Source organism: Gadus chalcogrammus, chromosome 10 (genome assembly GCF_026213295.1).
Source record: "Gadus chalcogrammus isolate NIFS_2021 chromosome 10, NIFS_Gcha_1.0, whole genome shotgun sequence".
NCBI lineage: Eukaryota > Metazoa > Chordata > Actinopteri > Gadiformes > Gadidae > Gadus > Gadus chalcogrammus.
Window position 1 is genome coordinate 16,234,461 of NC_079421.1, and position 20,353 is coordinate 16,254,813.

The 20,353-nt window shown below is 40.8% G+C and overlaps 3 protein-coding genes across 6 annotated transcripts; 2 read left to right on the top strand and 1 right to left on the bottom strand.

Annotated features, from left to right (window-relative positions):
• The first annotated feature begins 29 nt into the window (after positions 1-29).
• Positions 30-8,570, top strand: LOC130390688 (septin-8-A-like). 2 transcript variants are annotated; one of them, XM_056600776.1, is made up of 10 exons: positions 30-415; positions 1,784-1,898; positions 2,207-2,402; positions 2,859-3,045; positions 3,376-3,537; positions 4,327-4,423; positions 4,594-4,762; positions 4,966-5,098; positions 5,204-5,394; positions 7,967-8,570. In XM_056600776.1, exons 1-10 carry the CDS (start codon positions 386-388, stop codon positions 8,019-8,021), a joined length of 1,335 nt encoding a protein of 444 aa, XP_056456751.1. In that variant the 5' UTR covers positions 30-385; the 3' UTR covers positions 8,022-8,570. The 2 variants fall into 2 exon arrangements, with proteins under 2 accessions (XP_056456751.1, XP_056456752.1); XM_056600777.1 differs by having other exon boundaries at positions 31-415; positions 6,923-8,570.
• A 365-nt stretch (positions 8,571-8,935) lies between these two features.
• mcts1 (MCTS1 re-initiation and release factor) lies at positions 8,936-11,309 on the top strand. Of its 2 annotated transcripts, XM_056600789.1 has the most exons (6): positions 8,936-9,118; positions 9,747-9,899; positions 10,065-10,162; positions 10,243-10,376; positions 10,710-10,777; positions 10,888-11,175. In XM_056600789.1, exons 1-6 carry the CDS (start codon positions 9,108-9,110, stop codon positions 10,967-10,969), a joined length of 546 nt encoding a protein of 181 aa, XP_056456764.1. In that variant the 5' UTR covers positions 8,936-9,107; the 3' UTR covers positions 10,970-11,175. The 2 variants fall into 2 exon arrangements, with proteins under 2 accessions (XP_056456764.1, XP_056456763.1); XM_056600788.1 differs by lacking the exon at positions 8,936-9,118 and having other exon boundaries at positions 9,733-9,899; positions 10,888-11,309.
• Positions 11,310-11,397: 88 nt separating this feature from the next.
• On the bottom strand, positions 11,398-14,060 carry c1galt1c1 (C1GALT1-specific chaperone 1). 2 transcript variants are annotated; one of them, XM_056600782.1, is made up of 3 exons: positions 13,915-14,060; positions 13,479-13,596; positions 11,398-13,373 (listed from the first exon to the last, which is right to left on the bottom strand). In XM_056600782.1, the coding sequence occupies exon 3, from the start codon at positions 13,360-13,362 to the stop codon at positions 12,406-12,408; it is 957 nt and encodes a 318-aa protein (XP_056456757.1). In that variant the 5' UTR covers positions 13,363-13,373; positions 13,479-13,596; positions 13,915-14,060; the 3' UTR covers positions 11,398-12,405. The 2 variants fall into 2 exon arrangements, with proteins under 2 accessions (XP_056456757.1, XP_056456758.1); XM_056600783.1 differs by lacking the exon at positions 13,479-13,596 and having other exon boundaries at positions 11,400-13,373.
• Between the last annotated feature and the right edge of the window lie 6,293 nt (positions 14,061-20,353).

Below are 20,353 nucleotides of genomic sequence, written 5' to 3' on the forward strand. Positions count from 1 at the left end.
GTTTCCGGGGCCTCTTTAAAAACAATCACGTCGTGCGCGTCCACGGTATATTAAACCCAAATGCGCGTACTTATTTATCTATCATAAGCCCCACAAAGCCGCTATTATTTGTTCATGCTTTGACTAAAGTACATCTCCAATAATATTTGGAAGGATGAATCGTGTCTCTTTTCAATCGAAAATATTTAGATGATTCCCTTTGTGGTGCGGCGATCATAAACCAACCCCATAGTTCTCAATGAGCAAATTGATCGTGCATTCCAGCACCGAGGGGGTGTTGCCACCAAGTGGCCATGTTGAATGAATTAAGCCGTTCCCTTCCAATACTCCGTTCAGATGAAGACAGCTCCTCGTAAAGTCCCTCTTACTACTGCGGCGTCTGACGATGGCGACCACTGAAATAGATATTTTCGCTGTAAGTATCCCCGATATGTACATTATTCAGTGTAGGCCTATACATTACGCTTACGTAGAAAAATTGTCATCTCATTGCGACCTATTATTGACCGGGGTTTATGCCTCCCAACATCTTGTTTATTATAGCCTTCAGGTGCCTAGGTGGGGATTAGCCTATCCTGGCTGGTCTGACGTGCATGTCATGCGATGGCATCCTTATGTTGGTGTTGATAGCCAATGCATCGAACTCGGTGTGTTTGAATGCATTTTAAATAAGACTTTTTAAAGGTCAATTACGCACTCCAGCGCCGTGAGACGGGGTTACTCACGGGATGCAAACTCATTACGCTTCCATAACGAGGCCAGGCAGTAAACAAACTACTATAGCAAAAATGCTAGTGTGCTTAGGTTGTTATAACGTTAATGTTTAATGGTAACTGTAATTATGCTCGTGTATTGCTGTTAGCATAAATATTGCAACGCAAGACGTTAGATTGGAGTGTGATCAAGCCTCGCCTCTGCTAATGACTGAGACAATTGCATCAAACACCACTTAGAGTTTATTGGTGTCTCACTTTTATTTATCATGCTCTTGCTCATGTTCTTGTGTCTCAGTCAAGGGTTGCCGGTTTTGCAAAATAAGGATAACAACCACACACGCATGCATGCACACACACACACACACACACACACACACACACACACACACACACACACACACACACACACACACACACACACACACACACACACACACACACACACACACACACATGGTGTGTGTGTGTAGAGGATTTGTAAGGGTATGGATACTCTCACCCTGTCAAATAACATCCATATAAAGAGCTCTTTGTTTCTTGCTTGCTTTTGTGTGTGTGTGCGTGTGTGTGCTCATCAAGCACATCATTTTCCTTGTGTGAAATCTTCTGAAATGGGAATTCTGTTTGTCCCAGCTTGTATCTGGCATGAGGAAGAGCAACATCTTCCAAGCATACAAATTAATCAGACTGGACTCATTTTTGGGCCATCTTTTGTCCCACGATTCAGACTTTTCAGGAAAACTTTTAAAAATCAAATTCCTTTACTGAAACCCTGTCAATGCATGCAACTTTGGATTGCAAATTTTTTGTCGGCTATAAACAAGGGTTATTTTTGCTCTTTATGGGTCTACCTATGGTTGTAATTTCCGAACTTAATCTTACTTCGCTTCACAAGGTGTATTTAACTGCCTTGCATTGTAAGCACTATGAAAGACATGGCGGCACAAGGGTGTGCCATGAATTCCATGTTCACTCAATAGCATTGTAAGGAAGCAAAGGGGCAATTGTCCAAAATATGGGAGAAAGCATGCTGTCAATTGAAGTACATATATTTTTTTCTTTTTCAGAATGAAGAGAAGCGTAGCCTGGAGCTGGCTGGGCATGTTGGGTTCGACAGTCTTCCGGACCAGTTGGTCAGCAAGGCGGTCTCGCAAGGATTCTGCTTCAACATCCTTTGTGTCGGCAAGTTTGCATTGCATTAAAAGGAAATGCAGACAGTCAGACAGACACTTTATTAATCCCAAAGGAAAAAGGCAGCGAGTCGCTCTATTCAACACACAATAAAAAATTAGCAATGCACACAGAAACATACAAGATGCGGAAGTATACAAGATGCAATTTAGTAATTATGATGTTATTTGAAACAATAGTAAGGTTAACTTCTTACATTATTATTATTTTAATTGTTTTGATACATGAGGAAAATATTTCGGAGTTGCACGGAAGCACGGCCCACCTCATTATTTACAAATGTAAATTGCCTTCTACAGGTGAGACAGGGATCGGAAAGTCAACGTTAATCAACACTCTTTTCAACACAACGTTTGAGAGTGACGAAGCCAGCCATTACCTGCAAGATGTCCACCTACGGCCAAAAACGTATGACCTGCAGGAGAGCAATGTCAACTTAAAACTGACCATCGTGGACACTGTCGGGTTTGGAGACCAGATCAACAAAGACGAAAGGTATTGTTTACTTTTTGTGTTTTTCTTTTTTGTATTCATCTGCAAACTACTGAATGCATAACTGAACAGAGTACAGAGCATAGGCTGTATGAATTGTATGGTATATATTTACAGTAGCTAAAGGAATCAGAAAGACGTGACCTTTTACTGTACATTTGAAATCATAAATGATTAATATCATTGATGTATATTGGATTAATGATTTTGTTTAACCGATGAAAGGTCATTTCTGTGTTCTGAAATATAATGACTAAAGGGATTGTAAAAGGCTGACATTCTGGGTTGCAAGGCTGCAGTAGCAGCAGAGTTTCTAGAGTCTGAGATAGTAAAACGTTGCCCAAAGTGCAAGGCAAGCTTAGCTCACATTGAACAGGAATCGAACCTATGATGTGGAGGAAGGCGAGACAGCTAAGTTATCTGTGATTAATGTATCATAGCTTTCTGTTTACTATGCAGCTATAAACCCATTGTGGACTACATCGACACCCAGTTTGAAAATTTCCTCCAGGAGGAGATGAAAATCAAGCGTTCCCTGCACAACTACCACGACAGCAGAATCCACATCTGCCTGTACTTCATAGCCCCGACCGGCCACTCTCTCAAGTCCCTGGATCTGGTGACCATGAAGAAATTGGACAGCAAGGTTAATTATGCCTGACCACAAACATTTTTAACTGTTAATTTGTTTTGTATGTAGCTTACTCTGAAATAGTGATTGTTACACAGCAGTCACAACTAACTGATTTTGATCGCCCAACTTTCATGCATTAACTACTTAGGGATACCAACCTCATGCATGCAACCCTGATCGATGTAGAGCTTCTAGATTTATGTGGGCATGTTAATTAGGTGGGGATTATTGTATGAGGCTAAACAGGTTAATTGATTATTATTAATGACATTTATTTATTAATTTTAAGTAGGTATATTTATTCATTAAAGTTTTTTATCGGCACATTTTTTTCGTATGCAGGTGAACATCATCCCTGTCATTGCAAAGGCTGACACAATCTCCAAGAGCGAATTGCACAAATTCAAGATTAAGATCATGAGTGAACTGGTGAGCAACGGAGTACAGATCTACCAGTTTCCCACAGAGGATGAAGCTGTCACGGAGATCAACTCCACTATGAATGTGAGCATGACTCTCTCTCTCTCTCTCTCTCTCTCTCTCTCTCTCTCTCTCTCTCTCTCTCTCTCTCTCTCTCTCTCTCTCTCTCTCTCTCTCTCTCTCTCTCTCTCTCTCTCTCTCTCTCTCTCTCTCTCTCTCTCTCTCTCTCTCTCTCTCTCTCTCTCTCTCTCTCTCTCTCTCTCTCTCTCTCTCTCTCTCTCTCCCACCCACCCACCCACAGAATCAGGGGCTACAACATAGACTCAGGCTGGATATTTGCTTTTAAAGTAAAAAAAAAGTATCAAAATGTCATGTTAAACCCCATTTCCTGTGCATACCGGTAAACAGCCTGTGTAATCTGTCCTCCCTGACTAAATGGATCCCACCTAACACTAGGGGCAGTTTTCTGATACAAGGATTGGACCTTAAATCAGTTCGATTGAGATCTTCTGTCCAATGAAACCAAAATATCAAATGCAAAACAAAAGTATTTTAGGTGCAATATAATACAATGCTGTACAAGTCCTTGCTATTCAAAGCTAGACATTTTATTATCCATATATATGTATAATATTTTGATGTACCTGCGAGAGAGCGAGGCGATTTTGATGTACCTGCGAGAGGTGCTATGTTAAAAGCATAACATAGCACGCACCTCACAATGTCTCTCAAAATCGCAGTATACCTGACAGTTGACCCCTGGTGTCCAGCAGAGGGAATAGCAGGAATAGGATTCCAGGCAGTATGGCATTCAGACAAGGAATACACCGAGCTGGCCTCTGCTTTAATGGTCCTGCAATTGTCTACCAACAGGCTCATCTTCCCTTTGCTGTGATTGGCAGCGTGGAACAGGTGAAAGTGGGCAACAAGATGGTCAGGGCGAGGCTCTATCCTTGGGGATCAGTACAGGGTGAGTCTGTATCACTGTGTTAAACAAAACTGCCGTTTTCAATGAAATACCTATGGCTCCACTATAGATCTCTGGTTAAGATAATCATTAGATAATTTGCCATTAACATGTGAAGTTGACATTCGAGGCAATATTGGATTCATTCAGAATGTCCGCCTTTTTTATAACAGTGGAGAACGAGAGCCACTGTGACTTTGTGAAGCTCAGGGAAATGCTGCTTCGTGTCAACATTGAGGATCTAAGAGAACAGACGCACGCGCGCCACTATGAGCTCTACCGTCGCTGCAAACTGGAGGAAATGGGATTCAAGGACACAGATCCAGACAGCCAGCCCTTCAGGTGAGATCAAGCCAGGAGCTGAGTTAAAGCTTTGGTGGGAAGACATCCAGAGATTGTAATCCCAATATCTAATAGTTTGTCTATTGACAGTGGGTGAACCTCTTTATGGATTGGAATAGTTGGGACATTTAAAAAAATCGGACAGTGTAAACTGTGTCTAAGCTGTGTCAAAACTCAAGATTGATTCTGTATGTATCCCACAGCCTGCAGCAGACCTACGAGACCAAGAGGAAGGAGTTCCTGGTGGAGCTTCAGCGCAAGGAGGAGGAGATGAGACAGATGTTTGTCAACAAAGTGAAGGAGACGGAGGCGGAACTGAAGGAGAAGGAAAGAGAGGTAGGCGTGAGGCCCGTAAATGGATGAATCCATCCATGAAGCTGTCATTTGACTTTTAAGAATACTTAAAGTCAAACATGCATTATGTTGTACCGTCCCCTCCAGCTGCATGAGAGGTTTGAGCAGTTGAAGCGCATGCACCACGATGAGAAGAGGAACCTGGAGGAGAAGAGACGGGAGCTGGAGGAGGAGATGAACTCTTTCAACAGAAGAAAGGTGGCTGCCGAGACGCTCATGGGTCAGGCACTACAGAGCTGCTCCCAGCAGCCCTTCAAGAAGGACAAGGACAAGAAGAAGTAAGTCCACTTTGTTTTGGTTGGTGTTGCTCTGGTGGTTTCGGAATTTTAATGACTTCTAGGAACAGGTTTGCAGTGCAGATGTTCGCTCAGTTACTCGACTAAATTCTCGAAGGGTGATTGATTTTTCAAATATAAATAAAGGTTAAATGAATCCAGAAATGAACAAATCAAAAATCAGTCAATTTAATAAATAATCGAGTATCTGTGGCTGTTAAAGGCCTGTAATAAGTTTATTGCATTATTTCATTCGACCCAAATGAAATGATGAGATAGCTTACCTGTCTGTCTATTAGCCACCTGCTAGCACTGTGCCTGTGCACTCATTGCGCATGACGGGAGTCTTCCACAAAATGTTCCAGAAGGCTAGGCAGACCTATTGCTAAAGATAGCAAGCTAGTCATGTGTGATTTAAGGGAGTGGCTTTGTAGGGCGGCCCCGAAAGGAGGGCTGGTATCCTTTTGGTTGGTTACCTTCAAAATCGAGCTTGCTCCGGCTGTTTTCCCCCAAATTGCCTACCCTAGCTTTAAGTCATGACTCAGTGTTCTACCGCCTGGTCTGGGGTTGAAGTGAGAAGAGAATGGAGCATTGTCATACCAGTAGCCCTGTTGGCTACGACACTAATACTTGGGACAGATTGAGTCTGACTTGGTGCAGCGAGACCCTGTTGGGGGGTCACAGCATTTATTATGCTGCCCGCTGCCAATATCTCTGTGTGTTGACCTGGAAGATTGCATCTCCGACCAGGGCTCTACTCTTTAAATACTACAAAATGCTACAATCCTAATCAATAAAGACAGTGTACATGCAAATAAGAATATTACTTGGATGACAATGAGATCATCTAAATCTTAAGTGGCCAATAAAAAACATTGCACACAAAAAAACATCAGCATTATATTCATTACATAAAAGCGGCATTCTTGAAGTTCTCAATTTCATTCTCTTTTGCTGCACCTATGGCGACAAAAAAAAGCTGTTTGTTGTTAAAGACACAAGTGAGTTGAAGAATGGTTCTGTTGCTGTAGCTCCAACTACCTTCTCTGTTGGAACAACCACTGCTGGGTGATGGAAACTGTGTCACTACTTGTGGTGCTTTTGATTGTGAATGCATGGTAGGAAATCCTGCATATGTCAGGGCTTTTATCAGTGGGCCATAGGCTCAATCCCCATTGTTTTACCTCATTCGGAGAAAGCGACTTACCTGAAATTTACTTAAATAAAAAATATTTGGAGATCTTCGAGATTGCAACTTTAACAAATATTTGTATATGCCTATATATAAATGCATCATTTAGATAAATACAGGAAGATAGATGATAATTTATGTTGGGATTGATCAATTCAAGTAATGGGATGATGTTATGCCTTATGTTTTAAAGGTTATTTGTTAATTGTAGTAAAGGTTAATTTTTAATATTGTTGGTTTGTAAGATATCATTCATAAATCAACAACCCCTATTTGTCTTCATTTTTTTTCCGTCATATTTATCATGTTTTTGCCATTTGTTTTCTGTCCTCTTTTTAGTTGATTTATGGAGCAGTCATCAAGGAAAACCAGGAATGTGTCTTTCATCAGCATGGGAAAAGGCTTTGATATTTGACCTTACTTTTGACATTGTATGTGTAGACACACAAACACTGAGGCAATATATGTATGTGAGCTAAATTGGCCATAAGCCACTGTGAGCTTATGGATCAAAAAAGGTATGAACGAACAGTCGATTCAATGTGTCCCTAATGCTGACTCTGCTAGATATGTGAAAACAGAAGCACAGACTACTATCATAACACTGCTTGTGTTGTTTTATGTTTGTGCCGCCAATGTGCAGTTGTCTGCCTTTGGAGATGTGACTCACAATGCAAAGCACCCAACTAAAATACTCTCCTGTCTTCTAGCTAACAGCAGCTTCAATTGCACTAGCATTAGAAAGGGCTAGGGTTAACAGAGTTTGTGTTTTGCTATCGATTATTATATTTATATGATATAACTCACTATTGTAGTGGAATTAACTCAGTGTCCTGCAATATAAAGACAGGTTGTGATACAATAACTTTAATGCACAAGTTGAGTTCTCTTCAGCTATATTAGAGTAAAACATTTTGTAATGTACATAGTTATTTTAATACACTACATGTATTTTCTGACCTGATAGTGTGGAGTGAGTTTTTTTTTTTTAAAGATGTTGTCCTTCAGAAGGCATGCAAAGATGTGAGCTCTGTCACTGATTTAATAATTTACTTTAACAATAGGAAGGAATAACTTATTTGCTTTTCCATTCAAATAAAGAATGATGAAACTAAGCCATGCATCTGTTCATCATTATGTTGATTAATTTCTCCATATCTCCCCTCACTTATCCCAAAATATGTCAGACCATCCTTATCAGTGAAACTAAATACCCATGCTATACATGGATACCAAATCACAGTATCAACATTTTGCATGTATGATAATAAGTCTAATTGGTTGTCTATGTATGTGTTTCTTCATGTTATTAGATAGGTGAGAGCATACTGCAATTGTTGTTGTTCTAAAACTGGCTGACATGGCTTTTCTCTCTTTTCATAGCTTCTTTAGTCTTCCATCCGCGTGCTCCTTAACCTCAGGAAGGAATTTGAATTAGAAGACTATGCACCCCAACAAAAGATCGCAGCCTCCCCGTGAGGTCTACCTTCACATGTATTCATAAGCAGTGGCTTCAAAGCATGGTTTCTGCATGAACACAACCCCCCCTGAAATAAAATCTCAAAAATGAAATTATTGTAATAATAATCTTAGATCCTTGACATTTAAAGGTATGTACACTTTCCCCTTTGACAATTGATCAACACTGTGAAGGTATTGGATATAAAAATGTATTTTTTAATCGTTTGGCTATGGTTATCTTGACTTCAGCACTTTAAATTGTATTATTTAATATTTATTAATATTTAATACTATTGAAAATAGTGTCTATATGACGAGAATAGCCAACCCAATTATAATGAATATTATTTCTGTTTAATAGTTTTTTGTAATTTTGCTTTGGCTATAGTGTAGGCCTATCTAAGACGAACAAATTGTCTAATTATTTCAGTGTAAAGAGACAAAAACTCAGGCTGGTGAAGTCGATTTAAATGATTATGATTACAGCAGTGCTTGAAAGTATGTCGTTAGTGGATTTATATTTTTTGCTGTAATAAATATCTACATTGAAAACACCTGCTTGACTTGCTTTCTCACTGGCTGGCTGCAGAAGAACGATATCACCATACGGCGAGACTGTTCAATAAGATAGCAAAGTTGTATGGGAAAGGCAAACAATTGCAATGCAAACCGGTAGTATTTAGAAAAGTAAGAAACCTAACGAATGCATAACGTTAAAGATTAAACACATTAACGCTCTAAAACAATATTAAACTACTTCCATGACGCGATTGGGTGGACGACGATGCAAACTTATGAAACTTATCTTCCAAACCAGAAGACCTCATTACATCCATGTAAGAACTGTCTGCAAAAGAGTAATCGTATCTGCCGTAGAGCGTAAAACTGCCGTAAAATGACGTAATCGTGGCCCTTCAGGAGGAAACAAGCGTGGAATTGCACTGGAGTGGTTTCATAGATGAGTTGTGTTTCATTAATACATTGTATTTTCTCTTAAACGGCAGACTAGGTAGAGACAAGCACTGACATTGTGGAGAAAACACAGTGAAAACGACCAACGAGGATGTTTAAAAAGTAAGGTGTTCATCTTTAATTATCAAGTTGCTTTTGCTAAATGGCTAGCTAACCGGATCCACTAGCAGAATCGTTCCAATGACAACCATGGGCTGCATTTCAGGAAAATAATAATTTTGCTTACGACCTAGATGGTTTACTATGAAGTAAAACATAGTCCCTAAATATGGTCTACTGTTTGACATATTCATTGGAAGAACGTCTAACCGGAGACAAGCTTGTTAAACTTTGTTACAGCGGTAGTTGTCTATCTATCCGTTTCAACCTAAACACGCTTTACATTACATGCATGGTAATAACAGAAAGAAGTCAAAGGATGTATCACTGCCGATAGTCAAGAGTAAAGCCTGTCTTTCTTTTTCTTGAGAAACCGCCATGAATATGCTATACGTATGACCATATGCGTAATGTGGCGGACCACGTTATTATTTATTCAGATCTTCATAATCAGTATCCGTCATATGGCCTAAAATGTTCCTCTGTCATGGGGCTAATCTAGTCTCGCTATGAATGCTGGATCCGATATTCAGGTTAATAGGCTCTTAACTGATCTGACTACATCACATCTTGCGTTACTCCTGCAGTCTAATACATAATAATAACAACTGTCTTTCATGTCTTCCCTTAGATTTGATGAGAAGGAAAACGTTTCCAATTGCATTCAGCTGAAGACTTCGGTTATCAAAGGAATAAAAAACCAACTGCTGGACCAGTTTCCTGATATAGAATCATGGCTAAACCACATTATGCCAAAAAAAGATCCTGTCAAAATAGTGAGATGGTAACTGGTACTATTCTACTAACTTATTCCACAAATATATAGATATATATGTATGGTTGTATGTATGTATGGTTGTATGTATGTATGTATATCTGATATATATATATCCTATAGCTGGTTCACACCATATATACTGCCTCATTTTGCTGTTATTTGATTCTCTAGCCATGAACACATTGAAATCCTGACAGTGAATGGAGAGCTTCTATTCTTCAGACAAAGAGAAGGACCATTCTACCCAACTCTCAGACTACTACATAAATGTAAATATTGATATTGTTTCGATAGTAATCTGGCCTAATATGGATCTGGGTTGTTAATTATATGCATTTGTATGTTACAGATCCTTTTATCCTTCCACATCAACAAGTAGACAAAGGGGCTATTAAATTTGTCCTAAGTGGTGCCAATATCATGTGCCCTGGGTTGACGTCACCAGGTGCCAAACTCTACCCAGCAGCTACAGACACAGTGGTTGTATCCTTTCTCAATAGTGTACAATCCCGTCAACTATTTAGAAATGCTGTATTTACCACAATTGTTCGATATTTATGTAAAGCATAAATCCAGATTATTACTGATATAGCGTTTGGCATTTGTTTGTAGATCTTTGGCACATTATCAATTAAATAGTTTCACTGTCCCATAATTCTGCAGCTACCACCCACTTTTCCTGGGTTTAACGTTCTCATACTTTATATTACGTTGTTATGTTTAAATGTGCTTCATAATATTGGATTTGGATGATATTTGATTTTAAGGCTGTTTTCATCCCGCACTCTGACGTTTGTCTTTAATGGTCGACGATAGGCCATAATGGCAGAGGGGAAACAACATGCACTTTGTGTTGGAGTGATGAAGATGTCTGCAGAGAGCATGTAAGATATTACACCTGTACACATTTTTGTAACTGTGACCCACCATGCTGCTTCAAATCATATCCTTTTCTCTTTCTTTTTCATCTTTCCTGACGGTTCTCTTCGGGCAGAGAAAAAGTCAACAAGGGCATCGGAATTGAAAATGTTCATTATCTTAACGACGGACTGTGGCACATGAAGACGTACAAGTGAGGTCACCAATATCCCCGCCTGCCCCCCCAACCAGTAGCCCTGGACAGCATGGAGCTTGTCATAGTGCGGGAATGAGCTGCCAGTCAGTTGTTTACACCAATGGACTTAGCTGTGTCACCTGCTGTAAGCATTGAATCAAAGCATAATGCAAAAATAATAAAAACCTGCATTACATCTCCCCTTTCATTTGGTGTTTAGCCATGTTATTTGATTAACCTTTAGCTCCAGTCTGTGAAGCACTTTGGTACATTTATTAAAAGGTGATAAATAATGCTACACATAATAAATATAAACAGATTTTAGGATGAAACGAGTAGTAAAAGGGGAGCATTTGCGCCAGGCAGACACACGCCACCGGTGCACTGCACCGGGGCCCAGACAGCGTCAGGGGCCCGGTGCACTGCACCGGGGCCCAGACGGCGTCGGGCCCATGGAGGAAGAAAAAATATATATCGCCCAGGGCGGCAAATGTGTCGGGGGCGCTCTCTGTTGGCGCCCCTAATTAATTAACTAAATTATACAAAACCCTCACCGCAGTAAGCAGGACAACGCGACCAACCCCCCCCGAAATGTATGACCCCAGGGGGTGCGGTTGCATATTTGAAACGTAGACAGGCATGACAAAAACACAAATAAACATAAGATCTTCCCCCAACCAATTACCTTTTTATTAAAGGCTACCGTGTAAAACACTTTAGAATTATTGTTTGTATCAAGAAAATAAAGATCCCACTGGTGGGAGATCTAATGTGTTATTTATGTTTTTGTTATAATGCACACGTGCATGTTGCAGAAAATGTGCAACATTGCGACCCACTTATCGGTGGGTCGCAGAATTCGGTGTAACACCGGCCCTGTAAAGTGTACATATTTATAATTAGAGTTTTCTGATTACAGTTTAATGCATTTTTCACAATTCACCAGCTCTCATTTTGAAGGCTGAACAGACAATTTGACTGGAACTACTTAGCAGGTAGTTGTTTTTTTGCGTTTAAGATATTAAGGAATTTCTTGCCGAGGATCCATGGCTGCCTTTGTGAATGTCTACGAATATATAATCGATTATTCGTTCATACCACCCACTGATTATTCGACCATGTGAGCTATTCACATCCCTACTTATAATATACTTTTGGCTTGAAAACCACTTATTTTTTATTATAGTATAAATGTCGATAGAGATGTAATTACAATTGTTGATTTATGGAACATGCATAAAAGAACAAATCTCACAACAATTCTCAGACTGTTGATCACATTGTTAAGAAAATCCAATATTGGGACCAATTTTAAAATCAGATTTAAATATTAATCTTATCCCGATCCACCATTCCTTGGTAAAAAGTAAATTAAGAAAAAGCACCTTCGCAAAAACATTTACACAGACATGGAGAGAATCATAATTCCATGATCAGACACAAAAAGTACAAAACAGATTAGTCATTGTCCGAACCCTCAGGAGGTTGAAAGAGCAGCATGTCATTAAAATTGTGTCCATAGGGACGAAGTCTGTACACGCCAAACATCATGACTTGCATCTGATTCGAAGACATTCCACTGAATGTGATGGCCAGGTCTGAACAGCAGCCCTCCACGACATTTGAGGGGTTGTTTTGAAGGCTATCAGTGATGAGGCGCTCCACACTTTTGCTATTAAAAAGTCCCTTTCCTTCCAGATCTTCCCCGTTCTCAGCAAACACTCCAGTGTACTTCAGGCATATGGCCAGCTGCTTCTCCTCAGTGACCTTCCACAGGCTACTCTCAGTCTCTGGACATTTCTCACCATCCTGAAACACGTTCATAAGCCTTTTTAGAGCTTCATAGCTAAGGACAATACCGCTTTCATACTCAACATAGTCCAGTTCTCCGGACTTCATAGCATGGCCAATGTAGAATGGTTCACTGGGATCCTTAGCCAATACAAGGTATTTCAGGTTCTCAATGATGGCGAATGTAGTAGGTCTTGCGATAAAAAACCAGCGGATATCCCCGGCATTGTCATAGGCATGTTTGAGAGCCTTGCGGAGTCTGGCCCATTCATTTGGTTCCTTTAGGTCTATTGCCTCAAGCTCCTTGAAGGCCTCTGAGCTGTAGAAGGCTGCCTTATCACAGTGTTTGCTCCAGGTGTCTTTGACTGTGGCCCAATGCTGCAGAACCTTAGGATGGACCATAATAAGGCAATAGACTCGCACCTGTTTGGTAAGTTCCTCCATCTGATTCTCTGTCAGGCCTCGAAGCTCGTCTTTGCTGGGCGCTTTGACATGATGGTGCTTGTGGTTGTCCTCTTCGGTGAAAGAATAACTGGGGGTTAAAGTGCCAACGAATGCCAACACCAAGCAGAAGAGTGCTCCAAGGAGCACCCCCTTCAGGAAGGAGTGGCCGTCCGACAACATGTTGGACGTCACTGAATTATGCAGGGGAGAGGGCAGAAAAGTATTATTACCATTTGACCCACTACATCACATTTAATTTAAAATAAGTTGCTTTTGGGTTTGGTTTGAACTTTTACATTTAATAAAGTGCTGCTTCTAATAGCCACGTGGGGTCTAAACGCCGTTGAATGCCTTCAGGGTTTGCTGTCCTGACGTGGAGTTTTCGGAGATGTGCTTCCACCTTTGGCTACGTCTCTGTAAACGTGTAGACCCAGCGCGACGAAAAAGCTTTAGTTTGGGTATCTTACACCTCATTAAACGAAATCTGTTGTTACAGTTGGGTAATAATTCGATATTATAAAAGCAGACATAACCAAGAAATCATGGCACAACATCAAGCTACGGCATATCACCAGGAAATAGATTATGGAATGGGTCAATAACTGTCCCAAAAGACCCTTTGGCACACACAAATAATAATAATAATATCAGGAAATAGTAGTAATAGCCTACTATTTAAAAACACAAGCGTTATCGATCGATAAAAATACGCAATTAAAATATATATTGTACCTCGGTGGCCGTCAGTGACACTGCTGTGGTTGGTATCTCCGTTTGAGAAATTAGGTTGCCTATCTGGTTATGTGAGTATTCAAATGTACGCTTGCTTGGCCCAAGCTGCCCGTTCATTATCGCTGCCAAAATAAGAGGTATGATTTCCGGGTCCGGGTGACATGACTTGTGTTTTGCCAAGGCTGATTGGCTGTTTTTTTTGTTTTGTTTTTTATGTCTACGGTGAAGACACTATTTCAACTGAAATAGTCGCAACACTGAGATAAAAAAATAAATAAAAATGCTTTGGTAACGAGGAAGGTGGGCGTGTTATTCCCATGGCTGCGCCCTAGGGCAACTTTGTGTTATTTTATTAGTTTAGTCGTTAGTCGTGTATAAGCGATGTTTTATATGAAACGATTCACACACACCGTGGCGTTACACTACATGTGTCCTGGAAGCCTGACCTTCCCTCGGAAGCAAACATCAAAATCAACAGCTGCTCCGCAACTGAATCTGACCACAGGGCTGCCAAATTTCACTATAAGTGTGGAGTGAGATAACTTGTGTTGGGGTCGGAGCGACCAAACACTGCAAAAAGAGTCGATGATTGATTTGGAAAAATCGGTTTTGCAATACAAATTCAGACAAATTAAATTAATCGTTTTATGTATAGATTTGCAATGAATATAAATCGACATGAATTTCAACGTCAGTATTAGACTTGAAGGACAGTGGGCTCCATTAATAGGGCATTAAGGAATTATTAAAATCAGCCCCTCTTCAGCGTGTGTGTGTGTGTGTGTGTGTGTGTGTGTGTGTGTGTGTGTGTGTGTGTGTGTGTGTGTGTGTGTGTGTGTGTGTGTGTGTGTGTGTGTGTGTGTGTGTGTGTGTGTGTGTGTGTGTGTGTGTGTGCGTGCGTGCGTGCGTGCGTGCGTGCGTGCGTGCGTGCGTGCGTGCGTGCGTGCGTGCGTGCGTGCGTGCGTGCGTGCGTGCGTGCGTGTGTGCGTGCGTGCGTGCGTGCGTGCGCGCGCGTGTGTGTGTGTGTGTGTGTGTGTGTGTGTGTGTGTGTGTGTGTGTGTGTGTGTGTGTGTGTGTGTGTGTGTGTGTGTGTGTGTGTGTGTGTGTGTGTGTGTGTGTGTGTGTGTGTGTGCGTGCGTGCGTGTGCGTGTGTGGAATGACCTCTTGGATAACTTTGACTTTAAAGTACAAATGAACAATGAGACTTTATTCAAGGAACGTTATAATGTCAAATTTTTTAAATGTTCTGAATTATGCTAATTGTTTCTTTCCATGGGCACACTTCGTGAACATGGCACAAGGAAAACGTTTTTTCTCTGTGGAAACAACATTCCATGTTGTGAACTCGTCCCACCGACAGGTGTCGTGCCAATGTAATTTCCCAGCGACCAGGGACACGCTATCTATCGGATATCAGCATCCCCGATAGATAGCGTGTCCCTGGCAGGCCCCCAGGATAGGCGCATACTTCCGCAATCCACCAGGCAAAATAAGGATGGGATTTTATTTGAACAATAAAATATTTGTTTGGCAAATTATGGAGAGGCTGAGATTATAGATTTCATATTCAAAGGGCTGAACAAATATAAGATATATTTATAAGAAATATAGGCATGCTCAAAGCCCAAATCATTGATTACATACCCAATTCAATAATAAGAAATTTGAATTTGAATGGTAACAATTTCGTCTGGTGTTAAATCCTCGTTCTCGTTTTGAACGTCTCACTCATGGCCGGTCACAGTGTGTTCTTTCTGATTAGCTCTTAATTGAGATCACCTGCCACGCACCCCTATATTTAAGGTGAACACAAGGGTTTGGTTTACTTTTTGCATCAGCCTCTGTCAATCGAGGTTGAGTTTAGCGAGTGTTGAAAGTTTTTGATCTAGATTGCAGATCACTATTGTCACTTTATACAAACTGAAAGTATGCGTTGTTGCGTGTTTGTTTTTGTGGGCATTTGACTGAACAGCCGAGACCAATATTGCTACCAGCATGGCACTTCGAAACAGACCACCGCAGTGAGTAAAAGTTATTTTCCTTTATTAAATGTTGAAGTTTTTGGGCTGTCTCTTCAGACACAAGCCATCAGTAACCCTGCTCTTTGCACGACATGTATGTCACTGCTGTTTGTTAACCTAGCTTTGATGATTTGTATCTTGTGATGTGTGTTTTTCTTAACAGGTGTTAGATGAGTGACAAGATCTATGGGGGGGCCCCCTTTGGGCCCCCCCATACCAACTTAGTCTTCAAAGGAATCTAGTGCCATGGGACTCGTGTCTTCAAAACATCCTCGGAATACATGTGTATGAATGGTCCACCGAAGGGTTGATCTGGAAGCCACCACGGTCCACGCAGTAATCTGCTGCGAGCCATCTTTCGGTCTTGGTCAGGATTTGTTACAGTTGCCCTTCAATGTATGTAGCAGGCTACGGGTTTCTGAAGAAGCCTGCTTTACGTAGCATTGGAGTACAAATATTGTGCAAAATAGTAACCTGTAGATTAGCTTAGTTTAACGTCATTCCGTGCTGTCTGTCAAATGTGTGGCTTACTTTAAGTCCACAAAGGCCCTCTGGTAAACCACGTTGGAACACCCCTGGACAAGGTTATTAGTCACTCGGTGTGTGCTAAAGTTTTGTTCCATTTTTCACTAGTTGGTTAAGGTTTGGTAGAATTGTTCGGATGCGACGTGATGGCGTATGTACAAGAGCCTACCGTGGCCAGGCCACAGTTGCGACGGCCACGGCCAGATGGCCTAGTGTGAGTGCAACCTTCATTGCATTTGTATACTGTTTATCATTGGATGTTTATGCAATTTGGCTTAATTCATCCGCAGTAAAGCTGCATTTGACTGTTCCAGGGTCGTTTTGTACAGGCTTTCAATTGACCATGTTGACTAGTTTGTGGGAAGTTTTTTATTTTTTTTTACCCTTGCTTACAATCCAACGGTTGTGACCACTTATGCAACTGGGCTGTGAACCTTGCAATTCTAGTTGCATATTTGTATACGCAAGCTTGTCCATTTCTATCGCCATCACTAACACTAGCTTAAGCGTTTCCTTGTAGGCCATTAGCTGACTTGTGTATTGGAGCGATGATTTGGGTATTTTAAGATGCTTGAAAACCTAAAATAAAGCAAAATGCGTGTCTGGTGTGCAAGAGCCAATTTGTTGGCTTGCAGTAGTCGAGGAGTTGCCGTAGGTCGTAAGCCATCTGGAGGTTGTGGCAATGGAGGCTTGTGGTAGATCTGCCATCCAACAAAGGTTAATTCTTCTGAAGCATGATTAATAGTTTAGTAAATTGAATCTATTCATATAGAACTATAAAATCCAAGACTGCAGCCAGTAACTTGGATCGCAATATGTTGAAAGTATTAGTCTTCATTTGTAACAACAGAATAATTAACATGACTAACTGGGTTTCTTCCATTTTCTAACTAGGGGGACTTGACTGGTGAGTCTACTGGATTAATCTGTAGCGGTACTTTGCCCAACAGATTTGATGGCATGACTACAGGGTGACAAAGACAATTATTCCCTGCCTATCAAAAGAGATTTCTAAAACATATCTGCTAGAACAGTTCCTATACTTTTTGTATAATTTGGTCATGCTGCAAATTTACTTTTTTGTAGTTGCTCATATTTAGTTCTTTGACAGCCTCGCCTGCTAGAAAAGTCTATTCAAATCGGCTAAATATAATGAACTAAATTAATAGCCATGAAATGTTGTCACTCATACTAATGGCAAATACCCTCTTTCAGTTGGTGGTTCAACACTGATGTCTCTAGGCTTGAGGGAGAGCTCACAAGTAAATTACACGAATGTCCTGGAGGAATTGGGAATACACTTTTATTTAGTCTACCTGACCAGGGACATCTTTGAACTATAGGTCACCTAACCCAAACTTTTCACTCTTGGGTTGTCGTTTTCTCTTGTTTTAACCCGAAAGGGCTGAAATATCAACATTTCAGGTATTCTGTTTGGATAATGTGCAAAACTTTTGGCTTCACTAATAAAAAAAATTCACGACTATTTTTCTTGTGGTTGAACTATTTAAAGATTTGTATGCAAAATATTTCTGCTCAATTTGTGGTCAATGAAACTCTGAATTTTTTTAATTCGATAAAACACAACTATGGGTTAAAGGTATTTGCTTTGGGCATCTTCTGATATTTTTAGAATCTAGCTCCATTGCTGTCAGAAATGGTGTCTCCCAGTACTGCAAAGTGCTTCCACAAGTTTAAAAAATAATGGGCAGAAAAGGAACTGCCAACTAAATCTATTTAACATGGGTAGAAAGTTTCCATGGAAGCTCTTGGCTGCTGGTTCCCAACACGGCTCCACTGTTGGCCTGTGACCTTGCGTTTAACTTTTTCTGACTTTTGGTGACTTTCACAAAAGAGAAATGAACTGGTTAATACCTTGATTATAGTATTAGTGTCTACCTTGGTTATCAGCTATCATAGAATGGTGTCCAAATGGCTGCATATATAAGAAATAGGATTTGAACCAAGTGATACAAAAAAATGCTTTTATTACAAGCACAGCAGTTAAACCTTATTCCAGGATGCTCTATGCTGTTGCCTCCTAGCTCTACACTAACAAATGCGTTCATGATTACCAAAAAGGTTATAATTACAGATTTATTAAATACGCAGAGAAGAGCATCATCGAATAAAGATTAAGGACCTGGATTATATTTTACAGTATTAAACTGTTGAAATTACAATTCAGAGTGGAGAAGGCTGAAGGCATTGGTCCTAAAAGTGTCAGTTTCATCCACTCTGGATTATCACTTGAAGAGACTGTGAAATGCTTTTAAAAAAAAATGTAATTTCCCCTATTGGTGAAATGAACCTTGTCTTTTAAGTATAAACCACAGCAGTTAAACCTTATTCCGGGATGCTCTACGCTGTTGCCTCCTAGCTCTACACTAACAAATGCGTTCATCACACTGTTCACCCATTTCCTAGCGATCATTTGCCAACGTCCTTGTCACAAACTCCTGTGTAGTAGTCCAGTAGGTGGCGGTATATGGGGAAAAACTATGATCCTCCACTAAACTAGAAGAAGATCTCTGCATCCTGTACGTCACAGACTAGGTCACGTGTCTTGGCCACATAACGCGGAAGCAAATCGCTCCTGTATGTTACCAGAGCCCGTCTACGATGATTGATTTGGAAAAATTAGACATTCTCTGATGTTACCCTGCGCCACTGAGCATTTTGCATAGGAATGAATGGGCGGCCATTTTCCAGTCTGTGGTCCATCCTTTATTATGTCCCTGGTCCCTGGTCGCGGGAGAGCGAATGCATCAGGGAATGCAGAGCTACATTACTCGATTTCATCCAAATTAGACCCATTCGCCTGGTGTTTCGGCTTAGTTTTTGCCTAGTTGCAATTTTTTTTGTTATCTATATCGACATAATTGACAGACGTATAACATTTTGACAGACAAGAAAAATGTGTCGAGACTAAATATTCACGCCCCCAGGAACATGATTGGTCTCTAAACGAATTCAAAGAAAAATATTCTGAAACACCCTGGTCTCACAGATTTCTAATTTGTTAGACTTCTCAATACGTAAAACACACTAACACACTAATCCAGAATATCCAGTCTGGAACCGGGGAAATACAGCATTCCCTTAAGGCAGGGCCAAGTCATTCTGCAACTATTCAACAAATCAAGCAAACTTTCAAAGTTTTGCTTCTTTGTCATTGTTATTATTCACGCATAACACATCCATCACTATGATGAGTGATAATTATGTTCCCTGATCCATATAAGGTGTGGGCGACTGGTATGTGAAGCAACAAAAAACGATAGGCCAAGCTTAGTGGGGTCTGTGGTCCCTGCCACCGTCCTCTTCGCCCTATAGCTCGGCTTTTGTTTCCTCTTGGATTTTTGGGGTTCCTCTTCAGCTGCAGGCTTTGTCTCTGGTTCAGCACCAGACAAAATTGAACTAATGTCAACCAAAACATCTCTTTGCTCCACTTGGACGTAATTCCACTATAAGGGTTCAGTTGGGTCAAGAGGGTTGACCACAGGCCTCTTTCCATGAGACTGGCCTAACGTGTGTCCGGTCTCCACACTCTCCTCCAGCCAGTCTGTCTTCAGCTTGTCCTGGTGGGTATAACAGGCCTCCTGATTGGCAGGCTAACTCAACACACCTGCGAGAGTTATGCTGAGACACCTGAGTGGAGCTGGGTCTCTATTGACACAGCTTTTAGGGTAGTACCTCCCATCCAACACCATACCCTTTGCCTGCCTTTGTGGCCACCATGTGGCCATGTGGGGCACTGCTCACCGGCTGGATCATCACAAAGGTCATGGTCGAATATAATTGTCAAATGACTCCTTATTTATGAATTCTGTTGCAAATTATTATTGGAAAATGCCACACAAGGCAACTGCATTAATGTCAGAATTTCCACT

Excerpts from the sequence above, each read along its gene's own strand:
- mcts1 (XM_056600788.1), top strand. The coding sequence starts at position 9,733 with ATGTCTTCCCTTAGATTTGATGAGAAGGAAAACGTTTCCAATTGCATT. Across the intron at positions 9,900-10,064 it reads CCTGTCAAAATAGTGAGATG|CCATGAACACATTGAAATCC; the intron begins GTAACTGGTACT and ends TTGATTCTCTAG. Across the intron at positions 10,163-10,242 it reads TCTCAGACTACTACATAAAT|ATCCTTTTATCCTTCCACAT; the intron begins GTAAATATTGAT and ends TGTATGTTACAG.
- LOC130390688 (XM_056600776.1), top strand. The coding sequence starts at position 386 with ATGGCGACCACTGAAATAGATATTTTCGCT. Across the intron at positions 1,899-2,206 it reads CTTCAACATCCTTTGTGTCG|GTGAGACAGGGATCGGAAAG; the intron begins GCAAGTTTGCAT and ends TGCCTTCTACAG. Across the intron at positions 3,046-3,375 it reads TGAAGAAATTGGACAGCAAG|GTGAACATCATCCCTGTCAT; the intron begins GTTAATTATGCC and ends TTTCGTATGCAG.
- c1galt1c1 (XM_056600782.1), bottom strand. The coding sequence starts at position 13,362 with ATGTTGTCGGACGGCCACTCCTTCCTGAAGGGGGTGCTCCTTGGAGCA.